Source organism: Marmota flaviventris, chromosome 8 (genome assembly GCF_047511675.1).
Source record: "Marmota flaviventris isolate mMarFla1 chromosome 8, mMarFla1.hap1, whole genome shotgun sequence".
Classification (NCBI taxonomy): Eukaryota; Metazoa; Chordata; class Mammalia; order Rodentia; family Sciuridae; genus Marmota; species Marmota flaviventris.
In genome coordinates, this window is record NC_092505.1 from 53,130,472 (window position 1) to 53,143,631 (window position 13,160).

Here is a 13,160-nt window from a genome sequence, read left to right on the forward strand (position 1 = left end):
TCATTTGCCTGGTGCCTAGAGGCAGTTTCTTCCTGTGGCTCTCTAGTGCTCAACCACACTGGAGTTTCCGTCACCTGTTTATCTAACCCATGTTGATGGAGGGATTTTTTGATTCTTTCCCATTCTTTAGGCGCTGAGAGGTGTCTGGAGATTTGAGATTCTGCTCTGAAGGAATCACTTGAGCCTATCCATGTGACTAGGGTAGGGAGACACTCCCACCCAGACCTGGAGGAACTGCTGCTATCTGCTGCTCCCAGTGGACAGAGTAAAGCCAAGGCAGCAGGAGGCTGAGAATCCTGCCTTGCCCATCTCCCCAACCAAGCACTGACCCTGCACACTTTGGTTTAGACCTCAGTGTCCCAGCTAAGAGGTGGGAAGGAGCCCTGTAACAAGCTGGGGGCTGCCTCAGCAGGCCCTATGTGTGACTTGCCTCTAGCTCCAGTTTTTGACAGGGCCTGTGACAGGGGTGTGTCCTCAGGCCCTGCCCAGGGGAACAAGACTGAGAGGAAACCAGGCATGTCCTGGGCAGGGAGGATATATTGACCCTACAGAAAGGTGGGTCAGCACCTGGAAAACTCTAAGGGCTGGGCCCTTTTCCAGAGAGCCCCTGGCAGTCAGTTGGGGGTGCCAGACAGAATGTGACTTGTGGCCTCACCGTGGACATGTTATGAGGCTTGTTTGGTCTTAGAATCTTGTGCCTGGATATAGCTCATGGTTGTTTAGGAAGCAGAGAAGGGGTGCCAGACCATCTTCTGGCAGGGACCAGGGCCGTAGGCCCCAGGGTTGTAAGGAGACCAATGGAGCATCTGCCCTGGGGGAATACCAGTGCTTCCTGTTTGATCCTATTCCACGCCCCGCCCCGTGCCATCCATATTTTCCCACCAGCCTCTGTGGCCAAAGTTGCTGCCCCAGCTATCGATACTGCTTCTTCCAGAGAAATAAAGTTAGTTTCTATTTTATGTTATTTACTTGTGCTTGCCTGTTTTTATGCTTCTTTGTCAGCAGCTTGAAAGCCCCAAGGCTCCCCAAGTCATTATCATCTGTTCAGGGCTCAGGCCTTGTAGCACCACCTGTAGGCAGAGGGAGGAAATGCAGGCCAGGGAAACCCCAAGCCTAACCCTTAGCAGGGCTGTCCCAGAAGACAGCCTGTGCTTTTTTTGGTTTGTTTTTGCGTTTTAAATTTTTTGTTTTGGTAATTGTAGATGAACAGCATGCCTTTATTTTTTTTTAATGCAGTCCTAAGGATTGAACCTAGTGCCTCACACATGCTAGGTAAGCGTTCTGCCACTGAGCTACAGCCCCATCCCCAGCCTGTGTTTATACTCCTTGGTTTACTTTAATGCAGGATATGCTGCAGGTGAGGGGACAGCCACCAAGTTAACTGGAGCTAAGCCAAAAGACTTAGTAACAAGGAAGGCTTAATAAAGTATTCACATGGTTCAAAATTGAGAAGGTATTAAAGAATGTACAGTGAAGCATCCCACTCCAGATGCCCACTTCCCTCCCCAGAGCCTGCCTTTATCAACCATTTCTTGTGTATTCTTTGTTTCTTTTAAACTTACAGTAGTTTGAAGAGCTTCATAGCAATATTCAAAGAGCTTCCCCATATGGTTATCTGGGTTACCATATCTCTTTAACCATGCTCTTTTTTTTTCAATTTTTAAAAATTGTTGCACAGTGGTGGGATTTATTGTTACATATTCATACACGCACACAATATACTTTGTCCAATATCATTCCCCAGTATTTCCCCTTGACCTCCCCCTGCTGTCCATTTTCTCTACTGATCTCTTTTTGTTTCATGAGATCCTCATCACCACCTTTCTTTTCTTTTCCCTCTCTAGCTTCTATATGTGAGAGATAACAAACTACCTTTGACCTTCCGAGTTTGACTTATTTAATATTTTCAAGTCCATCCATTTCCTGCAAATGACATAATTTCAGATTTCTTTATGGCTGAATAAAACTCCCTTTTGTATATATACCGTATTTTCATTATCCATTCATGTGTTGGTGAACACCTAGACTGGTTCCATAATTTGGCTATTGTGAATTGTGCTGCTACAAACATAGGTCTGCACGTATTGCTATAGTATGAAGACTTCAATTTTTCAGGATGATACTGAGAAGAGATATAGCTAGGGGGTCATATGGTGGTTCCATGCCTCGTCTTTGAGGAACCTCCATGCTGATTCTATAGTGGTTGTACTACTTTAAGGTCTCATTAGTAGTGTCAAAGTATTCCTTTTTCTCCACATCCTCTCCTGCATTTACTATTGTGGTTTTTTTGTTGTTGTTTTGCATCAGGGATTGAACCCAGGGGTGCTTAACCACTGAGCCACATCTCCAGCCCTTTTTATATTTTATTTTAGAGATGGGGTGTTGCTGAGTTGCTTAGGGCCTTGCCAAGTTGCTGAGGCTGGCTTTGAACTCGTGATCCTCCTGCCATAGCCTCTCCAGCTGCTAGGAGTACAGGCATGCACCACCGCGCCTGGCCTTTGCATTCTTTTTTTTTTTTTTTTTTTTTTTTTAGTTGTAGATGGACACATGCCTTTATTTATTTTTATGTGGTACTGAGGATCGAACCCAGTGCCTCACACGTGTTAAGCAAGAGCTCTACCACTAAGCCACAACTCCAGCCCTGTTTTTGTATTCTTGATGACTGCCATTCTGATTGAAGTGATGAAATCTCAGGATAGTTCTGATTTCCATTTATTAATTGGGTTATTCTTTTTTTTTTAGTGTTAAGTTTCTCGAGTTCTTTATATTAATCCTCTGTCAGAAGAGTAGCTAATGAAGATTTTCTTCATTCTGTTGGTTCTCTCTTCACATTCCTAATGGTTTCCTTTGCTTTACAAAAACTTTTTAATTTGACTTTATATTATTTATTAGCTCCTGGCATTATTTCCTGAGCTTTAGGGGTCCTATTGAGAAAGTCATTGCCTATGCTTGTATGCTGGAGTGTATACCTTATATTTTCTTCTAGGAGTTGCAATTTCTGGCCTAATTCTTAGATTGTTGATCCATTTTGAGTTGATTTTTGTGCAGGGTGAGAGATAAGATAGTCTCATCCTTCTAAGTATGGATAACCAGTTTTCCCAGCATCATTTGTTAAAAAGGCAGTCTTTTCTCCAATGTATGTTTTTGGCACTTTTGTCAAGGATCAGACGATTGTAGATTTGTGTGACATAAATAAGTTACTGATTGGCAGAAATGGTGTGGGTTTGACTATGTGGGTTTGTCTCTGTGACTTCTATTTTGTGTTTCTGTTTTTATGCCAGTATCATGCAGTTTTAGTTACTGTAGCTCTTTTAGTATAATTTGAAGTCAGGTATTATGATACCTCCAGCATTGCTTTTTTGGCTTAGAATTGCTTTGGCTTTCTGTGTCTCTCATCCTTCCAAATGAATTTTAGGCTGTTTTTTCTAGTTTTGTGAAGAATATCATCAGTATTTTGATGAGGATTGCATTGTATATTTTGGTAGCATGGCCGTTTTAACAATATTATTTCTGCCTATTCATGTACATGGGAGATTTTTCCAACTTCTTGTGTCTTCTTCAATGTTCCATAATCATGCTCTTCTTTTTTAAACCTTTATTTTTATTTATTTATTTATTTATTTTTATGTGGTGCTGAGGATCGAACCCATTGCCTCTCATTTGCTAGGCGAGCGCTCTTCCACTGAGCCACAACCTCAGCTCCAATCATGCTCTTCTTAATGAAGAGATATTTTGGTTGTTCTCATTTCTTTGTAGTTACAGCTATTGCTACATAAGTCACATATGTGGGCTATCTTTCATTGGCAAGTCAATCAGAAGGAGGAGTTATCGGCGGTGAAATTCCTGGGTCAAAGAGCATGTGCATTGACGATGGATGTTGCTAAATTGTCCTCAGTAGAGAATGTAGTGCCAGTTGCCATACCAGCAGTGTGTGAGAGCTGTTCACATGTTAGGGAACTTTCTGATCTTTGTCAGATTGACTGGCAGAAAATGGTGTGTTTAGAGTTTTGATTTGCATTTCTTTTATGAGTGAACACACTTTAAGTTGAGCCATTTGTATTTTCTCTCTTGTGAGTTGTCTGTTAATATCCATGACCCATTTTTTTCCCCTCCCCATCCTCTCCACGACCCATTTTTAGAAAATGAGATTATTAATCAGTTCTTGTGTTTGGGGGAATTGCTACATTGAGGACATTAGTTCTTTGAGCTTAATGTATTACATGGACTTTAAGAAAAGAGGTAATCATAGAAAGTAAGATGGGAGCTTCAGTTTATTAAAATCAAAGTGGAAGCCATTCAGGATGGGTTGTGGCCAGTAAGCTTTGAGTATTGCTATTAGACCTGGCATCTATTTTCAGCTGTGTTTCATCACATAAAAGATATTCAACCAGCCAGACACAGTGGTGGATTACACACCTGTAATCCCAGCCATCTGGGAGACTGAGGCTGGACTGGGAATTCAAGGCTAGCCTGGGCAACTTTGCAAGACCCTGTCTCAAATTAAAAAACCAACCAACCAACAAACAAAAAACAGTTACCCTTTCAGGGCCTGTAAACTGAGGGAGAGCAATTCCTGCTTCAAAGGATGGTTGTGGGGACTAAAGGAGGTCACAAAGGTAGACTTTTTGCCCAGTGCATGGGCCATAATAATGTGCCCACTAAACTGTAACCATTATAAATTTTATTTTTCATATTCCTGTTTTTGCCAATTAGCAACTTATTTGTATCATACACCTACCACATGTGCATAGAATTGTGTTCTACTTTTCCCATTTTCCCTTAAAAATTCTTAAATGGTTTATTCTTTTGCTACACAGTTGTCTTAGTTCAGGAACATTGTTAACTGCACTTAAACATCAGTTTTTTTGTAAATGATGGCAGCCTTTGTACACTGTAAGAGGGTTTAAGAATCTGTTAGAGGCTAAGGTAGGAAGACTACAAGTTTGAGGCCAGCCTGGCACCTTAGCAAAACTATCTCAAAATAAAAGAGCTGGGGCTGTATCTCAGAGGCAGAGCTCTTGCCTGGCATGTACGAGGTCCTGGGTTTGATCTTAGTACTACAATCAAACAAACAAAAAACATTCAAAGGAGTTTTTTTTGTTTTGTTTTTTCAAGGGTAGGGATTCCACAGCATCTGGAGGTTTTTCAGGATCAGGAGATTATGTCATACATAGTTTCCTAAACCCTAGGGTTTCCTGCTGGTTGTTTTATAATCTGCCTGCTGCTCTTGCAAGCATCTCCGGGATTTACTGAGATCTTAAGGGAGCATGTTGAAAAAGCTGACTCTGCTTTGCCAACATGGGGAATCATCTCAGGATTTATTGGGCACTTTGTTTCGAACCCTGATGATGGGGCACAAGCCAAATAGACAGTCTGTACCCCTGGGGAGGAATTGACAGTCTTTTGGGAACCGTGATATCATTATAGCAAGATGATGAGTGCTGTACAATCACTCTGTTCCTGAGGAGTTACTCCCCAGAAGGTAACCTTGTGCTGACTTGATGGGTAAGATGCTAAGAAGTTGAGGGGGTGACAGCATTGCAATGGGCTGCTGGAAAGGTTGGAGTCATGAACTGGCTTGTCCCAGAGCCTACTGTTCTCTTGTTTTGGGGTGGGTTGGAGGCAGCTCTTGAGATCCTGGTGAGTGAGGCAGGCTTGAATCAGGAAGATGCTGGTGTGAAATGGCTGAGGTATTTTTTTTTTTAATTTTTGCATTATGATTATACATAACAGTGGGAATTTTTGTTACATATCTATACATGCACACAATGTAACAGTATAAGTTGGTCAGTATCATTTCCCAGTACCTCCCCTTTCTCTCCCCTCTTCCTTCCCCAGTCCCTTTCCTCTATTCTACTGGTCTTCTATTTTTATGAGATCCCTCCTTCCATTTTCCCCCTGATTTTTCTCTATAGCTTCCACATATGAGAGAAAACACATCCCTTGATTTTCTGAGTTTGGCTTATTTCACTTAGCATGATGTTCTCTAGTTCCATCCATTTACCAGAAAATGACAAAATTTCCTTTTTTTTTATGGCTGAATAGAACTCCATTGCTTATATATACCACATTTTCTTTATCCATTCATTCATTGATGGACACCTAGGCTGGTTCCATACTTTGCTATTGTGAGTTGTGCTGCTGTAAACGTGTGTATACTGACTTCTTTAGGATAAATACCAAGGATTGGTATAGCTGGGTCATATGATAGTTCCGTGCCTAGTCTTTTGAGGAATTTCCATACTGATTCCGTAGTGGTTGTACTAATTTACATTCTCACCAGCGATACAAAAGTGTTCCTTTTTTTCCTGTGTCCAGCATTTATTGTTTTTTTTTATTAATAGCTGCCATATAATAAGTGAGGTAAAATCTCAGATGTAGAACATTTTTTCATAAGTTGTTGGCCATTTGTATTTTTTCTCTTGAGAAGTGTCTGTTTAGTTTACTTGCCCATTTTTTGACTGGGTTATTTGTTTTTTGGAATTAAGTTTTTTGAATTCTTTATATATTCTAGATATTAATTCTCTGCCAGAAAGCTAGCTAGCAAAGATTTTCCCCCATTCTGTAGATTCTCTCTTTACATTCTAAATTGTTTCCCTTACTGTGCATCCCACTTTTCTTGATATTTTTTCCTGAGCTTTAGAAGTCCTATTGAGGAAGTCGTTGCCTATAGGTTAGAGTGTTGGTCCTGTTTTCTTCTATCAGTTGCAAAGTTTCTGGTTGTATTTCTGGGTCTTTGATCCATTTTTAGTTGACTTTTGTGCAGGATGAGAGAGAGGGATCTAGTTTCATTCTACATATGGATATCTGGTTTTCCCAAGTGCTGAGTTCTTTTGACTTTTTAGATGAAGGGAGACAGCAGAGGAGAATAAGCAGAGGGAGATGTGATCACATCTGAGTCTTTAAGCAAGATGGATCTACTTATAAGTGGCCCACTGCTCCAGCTGCAAGTGGAGGAAATATGTGGCACATGTCTCACAGTACCCCGGGAACAAAAAGGTGTTAGTTTCAAGCAAGTTATTATACAACTATAAACAAGACCTCCAAGTTCTGGAAGCCTTGGTGAGAGCAGCAGTTCTTAAAGGCCAGTCCAGGGCCACTGATGGTCTAGGGTCAGGTTTTCATTAGTTTGAGGTGAAACATTAAGAGTAAGAGCCCTGCTACTGAGTTTTTCTTTAAACTAAGTGTATTTCATTTTAATGACCATCTTTACTAAGATTTTTTTGCCTTCCTTCATTTTTGGTATTGAAATGGCTATTCTTATGTGGTGATGTAGTAATAATATTAGATGGTAACTTTGCCCTCCATGCTCTTATGCGGTGATGTGGTGTCAGCATTCTCCTCCAGCAGTTAATGTTACTCAAGTGATCCCTGAAATCAATCTTGAGAAGCAGCCCTGGGTAAGAGCACTTTTGTGTCAGGCAGTGCCACCTATTGGTAAAACCTGACATTGAAATTCCCACTATAAATATCAGAGTGGAAGGAGGGATAAGATTATGCAAAATCATTGCGCAGTAAATCAATTAAGTTCAAGTGCTGCTTGCCCAGGGGCATGGGTGCTTAAAGGGATGCAGCCCAGGTGTGGTGGCGCATGCCTATAATCCCAGCAACTTGCAATGCTAAGGCTGGAGGATCACATTTGAGGCCAGCCTCAGCAACTTGGTAATCTTTTCTTAAAATAAAGGTTGGGATGTGGCTCAGTGGTAAAAAAAGCACCCCTGGGTTCAATCTCTATTACAAAAAAAAAAAAAAATGTGGGGTGGATGCAGCCCAAGGAAGCTTGGAGGAGAGGGGCAGGTTTGCCCAACATGGAGCCAAACCATGGACCAGCTATGATCTAATACCAGGAAAAGGGACTGGATCGAGATGCTCTGAAAGAGGCCACACTTAAACCTGGGAAAGAAGACAGCGGCCTCAGGGCTACATGATAGGATGCTGAGGGTTAAGGGAGAATATGCAATCACTTTCCAGGGAAGTCCTGGCCTGACACAGCTCCATTTGGGTACCTTGGCTTCCAACTATATATATTTTTAATGTTTCTACAATTGTTATAATGCTTATTGTCAAATTGAAACATTCAGAAAAACTCAATGAAAAAATTTAAATAACCACAACCACTTGAAATTTCTATGTATTTACTTGCAGGTTTTTTTTTTTTTTATTTTGTGTGTGTACATATATGTTGTGTATATTATGGTTTTATAAAAATAAGGTCCTTTGCTGGTTGCGGTGGCACACACCTGCAATCCTAGCAGTTTGGAATGCTGAGGCAGGAGGATCACAAGTTCCAAGGCCAGCCTCAGCAACTTAGTGAGGCCCTAAGCAACTGGATAAAAATAAAAAATAAGAAAGGGCTGGGGATGTGGCTCAATGGTTAAGTACCCCTGGGTTCAATTCAAGGTACCAAATTTAAAAATAAAGTCCTCTGGCATGTATTATTTGTAACCTGGTTTTTAAAATTTCATGTTATATTACAAATAGCTCCCATATCTTTAAAGTCATATTCTCAAAGGATGTTTAAATACTGTATGGTTTTTATTCTATGGATAAACTCTTGTTTATCCATACACATTATTTTGTTAACATTTTTATTTATAACATTATTTTAACAAATATTGCATGGGCTGGGGATGTGGCTCAAGCGGTAGCGCACTCGCCTGGCATGCATGCGGCCCGGGTTCCATCCTCAGCACCACATACAAACAAAGATGTTGTGTCCGCCAAAAACTAAAAAATAAATAAATATTAAAATTCTCTATCTCTCTCTCCCTCTCACTTTATATAAAAAAAATATTGCTAAGAAGCTTGCCAAAAATTTTGATTCTTTTATCAAAGTAAAACATGTTTCTAAAGAGAGGACTTGCATTCTAGAGATATATTTTAATTTGTGTGTGTGTGTGTGTGTGTGTGTGTGTGTGTTGCTGGAGATCGAACCCAGGGCCTTGTGCATGCAAGGCAAGCACTCTACCAACTGAACCATATCCCCAGCCTGAGATATATTTTAAAATATTTATGAAGTGACCCATAAAGAGAATAGTCTAGATGGTCAAATAGTGTCTCCATTAGCCACGAGCTGAGAACTATTGAAGCTGGTGGTGGCTGTGGGGCTCGTACTACTCTGCTCATGTGCTTATACAAACCTTTCCACAACACAAAATTAAAACATGCACTGTCCAGGGACACATGGCTTCCCCCTTGAAGCCCTTGGCACAAGGTAGACAGAATCTCCTCTGTGAGGAGACCTTGTGAGGTAGACTGCACCAAATTCTGAGGGGAATGTGGAAATCCCTCCAGTGCTTTCCTCACCAGCCTTGTCATGAGACCCTGCCTCTTCTGCTTGTTCACACCTTCTCCAAAGGCCTGGCACATAAAGGGCCCAATGGCATCAGCAGCACCTGGGAGTCTAGGAAATGCAGATCTGGGCCCTGGACCTGCTGCTGGACTGGAATCTGCATTCTACTGAGATTGCCAGGGTTCCCAGACACCATGATGTATGAAAAGCATTGAACCTGGGCAGCTGTCACTCTAATCCCAAAGAACTGGCAGGTCTTTGGTGGCCCTGCCTGGCTTCTGGTCCTCTAAAAGGAAGCTTTGTGTTCCCGGCCATCCTTGCAGATGGCTGCGTACCCATCCTACTTACCACCTTTGAATAAGCACATTTAAAAAAATTTTTTTTTATTTGTGGATGGACACAATACCTTTATTTTATCTCTCTATCTATTTATTTATTTTTAATGCGGTGCAGAGAAATTGAACCCAATGCCTCACACATTAGGCAAGGTCTCCACCACTCAGCCACAACTGCAGCCCCTGAATAAGCAATACAATTTTAACAGTTTGTTTTACATTCAGATAAAATATACAACAAAATTTGTCATTCTGACCATTTTTAAATGTTCGGGTAAGTAGTGTTAAGTACATTCACATCATTGTGCAATGATCTTCACTATCCATCTCCAGAATCTTTTCATCTTATAAAACAGAAACTCTGGGTGCTGGGGTTGTGGCTCAGTGGTAGAGTGCTTGCTTTGCATTCATGGGGCACTGGGTTTGATCCTCAGCACCACATAAATAAATAAAATAAAGGTATTGTGTCCGTCTACAAAAAACTGAAACTCTGTACCCATTAAACAACTCCTCATTCCCCCCAGTCCATTGTGATCACCGTTTTACTTTGTCCCTATGGTTTGCACCTACCCTAAGTACTTCATGTGGTGGACTCGTACAGTATTTATCCTGTGATTGACTGATGGACTTCACTTAGTTTTTCTTCATGATTTATCCAAGTTATAGCAGGTGTCAGAATTTCCCTCCTTGGAAGACTGAATGGCCCATTGAATGTTTATCTCATGTATTTATCTGTTTATCTATGGACATTTGGATTGCCTCTACACTTTGGTTGCTGTGAACATGCTATGAAATATCAAGTCACTTCTTTCAGTTCTCCTAGGTTTATACCCAGAAGTGAATTGCTAGATCAGATGATATTTTTAATTTTTGAGAACCTCTGTATTGTTTTCCATAGTAGCTGTAGCTGTTTACATTCCCACCAACTGCAGAAGGCCTCCAATTTCTCTACATCCATGTCAACACTTATTTTCTGATGATGTGGCTTTGATTTACATTGCCTAACAATTTCTAACGTTGACCATGTTTTCATGTTGTTGTTGACCATTTGTATATCTTTAGAGAACATCTGCTTAAGTCCTTTGCCCATGTTAAAATTTGTTGTCCTAATTGCCCCTTTTCTACATCTACTGAGCTGAAGTCTCATCCTTCACCAGCTGGTTTCTGTTTTAGCATGAGACAGGCTCTCCCTCCACATAAACCAGCACATTCTGTCCTGGCTTTCCCCCGTCTGCAGGCATCCTTAACATGTTCCTGGAGGAGTAGTGTCTTGCAAGTGCTTCTTACCCTCCCCCATTACACCTGACCTCCAAGATTGTCTGGAAATGACTTGGAATCCTCCTAATGGTCTCCAACCTTGGGAAATACCACCTTTCCCACAGCCTTTCTAGCTTCTCAGCCCAGGCAGCCTCTTCCACATGCCCAGAGCCAACACACCCTGTGGCTCACGTCACAGTGGTCCTGTCGACTTGTGAGCTGCCCTCTGGAGCACCTACTTGGCTTTTGAGGGCTCATAGCAAGTGGTGGAAAATGTTCACACACAGAAATGCTTATATCGGACTGAGTCAAGAGCTCTGATTAGGCAGACAGGGACAAGGAGCCCCCTAACAGCATAATCTAAGAAATGAATGGTCCCAGGATGGTATTATCATGAGGTGCTATGGATCTTTAAAAGGAAGGCTTGAGGGGGAGGTCTGAAATCATTGGGGGCATGATTTTGAAAGGGATTGTGAGAACCCAGGCTCTTCTCTCCCCACCCCCAGACTAGGGATAGAACCCAGGGGCTACTGAGCTACATCCCCACCCTTTTTATTTTGTTACTGAGTCTTGCTGAATTGCTGAGGCTGGCCTTGAATTTATGATCCCCTTGCTTCAGTCTTCCAAGTTGTTGGGATTACAGGCATGTGCCACTACACCCAGCTGGCTACTTCTTTTTGTGCTTCTTAGCTAATGACTAAATGGTTTCCTCCTTATGTTCCCCAGCTATGATGTGTCACCCTTGACAGAGGCCCAAAGCAATGGGGCCACTTGGACTGGAACCACCAAAATGAGCCAAAATAAACCTCTTTACTTCATAAGTGGTTTGTGTCAGGTATTTTGTTATAACACAAAGCTGACATACTGTCCTTCCCTGGGCCTGAGTTTCACAGACTACCCCTGACAGCACTAATACTGTGCCCCACAGAGAAGGCTGGTGAGGGAACTGATGTCTCCTTGTCTCTCATCTTCCTCAACTACAGTCAGAAAACCTGGTTTGTTTCCCAGCTCTGCTCCTTGTATGTAACCTTATTCTTGTCTTTTAATCTCCTAGGAACAGTTTCCTCATCTTGAAATGAGGGTGAGAAATTGTGAGGGAATCTATAGGGCAGAGCTACTTATTATAATTAATACATTACCTGCAAACTTCTGCTCCCTCACAGCCCAAGCTAGAGGTGAATTTTCAGTTTGCCCGACCTCCTTTTGTACTCCTTGCTATATGCAGAGCATTATGAAGAGAATAAAGAGAAAACCCACTAGTCCCTGGCCCTGAAAGTTTACATCTGGCTGGGGTGCCCCCTAGTGGAGGGCTGGGGAACTGCATAATGGTGGCTGGAGAGCAAGCACGGTGTTCTAGTGCAGCTGCCTGAGGCAGGACTGGGTATCTGTGGGCCTCAGTGGAAGTAGCACAAGGGTTCTAGGACCAAAACCACTTGGTTTGGTTTTGGCCTTAGTGTCCCCCATCCTAGTTTTCCAAATCTGTGGAGCCTTGGGGACTACCTGGGTCCATTCTGATACTATGCCTATCCAGCAAATTTTTTATTTTGGTGGTTATATTGTTAGCTTTAAAATTTGTTGAGAGCCACAGCCGAGTTGGGATGGCACCTGGCATTGCCAGAAGGAGTGGTTGAGAGGTGATGCCAGCGAGCCATTAAGATGATGATAATTAAGTTAAGCTGTGTATAATTGCTGTGACTGGATGATGCTGGATTGGGGCAGGCTGTGTATTCAGTTGTATATGGACCCCTGCTGTCCGGCAATAGGGCGGGCCTGCTGCCTTGGGCCCCTGCTACTTTGGAGTTCACACGGAGCCGGGTGAAGGGTGAGAGAGTTCCCGGGAAGCGCAAGTGGAGTGCAGGTGAGAGTTTGGGCAATAAAGGAGTTCCTGTTTGAACCTACAAGTGCCTCATGGTGGCTCGGTTATTTTGTGCCCAGTCAGACTGCGGCAAAAATTTCCATTTGTTTCTTTTGAATATTTCATTTCTCTGCTGAAAATCTTTATCTTGCTATTCACTTCAAGAGTGTTTTTCTTTTTTTTTTTATTGGTTGTTCAAAACATTACAAAGCTCTTGACATATCATATTTCATACATTTGATTCAAGTGGGTTATGAACTCCCATTTTTACCCTGTATACAGATTGCAGAATCACATCGGTTACACATCCACGTTTTTACATATTGCCATACTAGTGACTGTTGTATTCTGCTATCTTTCCTATCCTCTGCTATCCCCCCTCCCCTCCCATCTTCTCTCTCTACCCCCTCTGCTGTAATTC

General features: G+C 42.0%; 1 protein-coding gene across 6 annotated transcripts in view; it reads left to right on the plus strand.

Moving 5' to 3' along the window:
* The window catches only part of Tnk2 (tyrosine kinase non receptor 2), a 46,847-nt gene extending 45,883 nt beyond the window's left edge, over window positions 1-964 (plus strand). For all 6 annotated transcript variants that reach the window (XM_071615229.1, XM_071615227.1, XM_071615230.1 and 3 more), the window contains one exon: window positions 131-964. In XM_071615229.1, the coding sequence (XP_071471330.1) occupies window positions 131-137 (7 nt within the window). In that variant the 3' untranslated portion in view covers window positions 138-964. The remainder of the gene's footprint in view (window positions 1-130) is intronic.
* The last annotated feature ends 12,196 nt before the right edge of the window (window positions 965-13,160 follow it).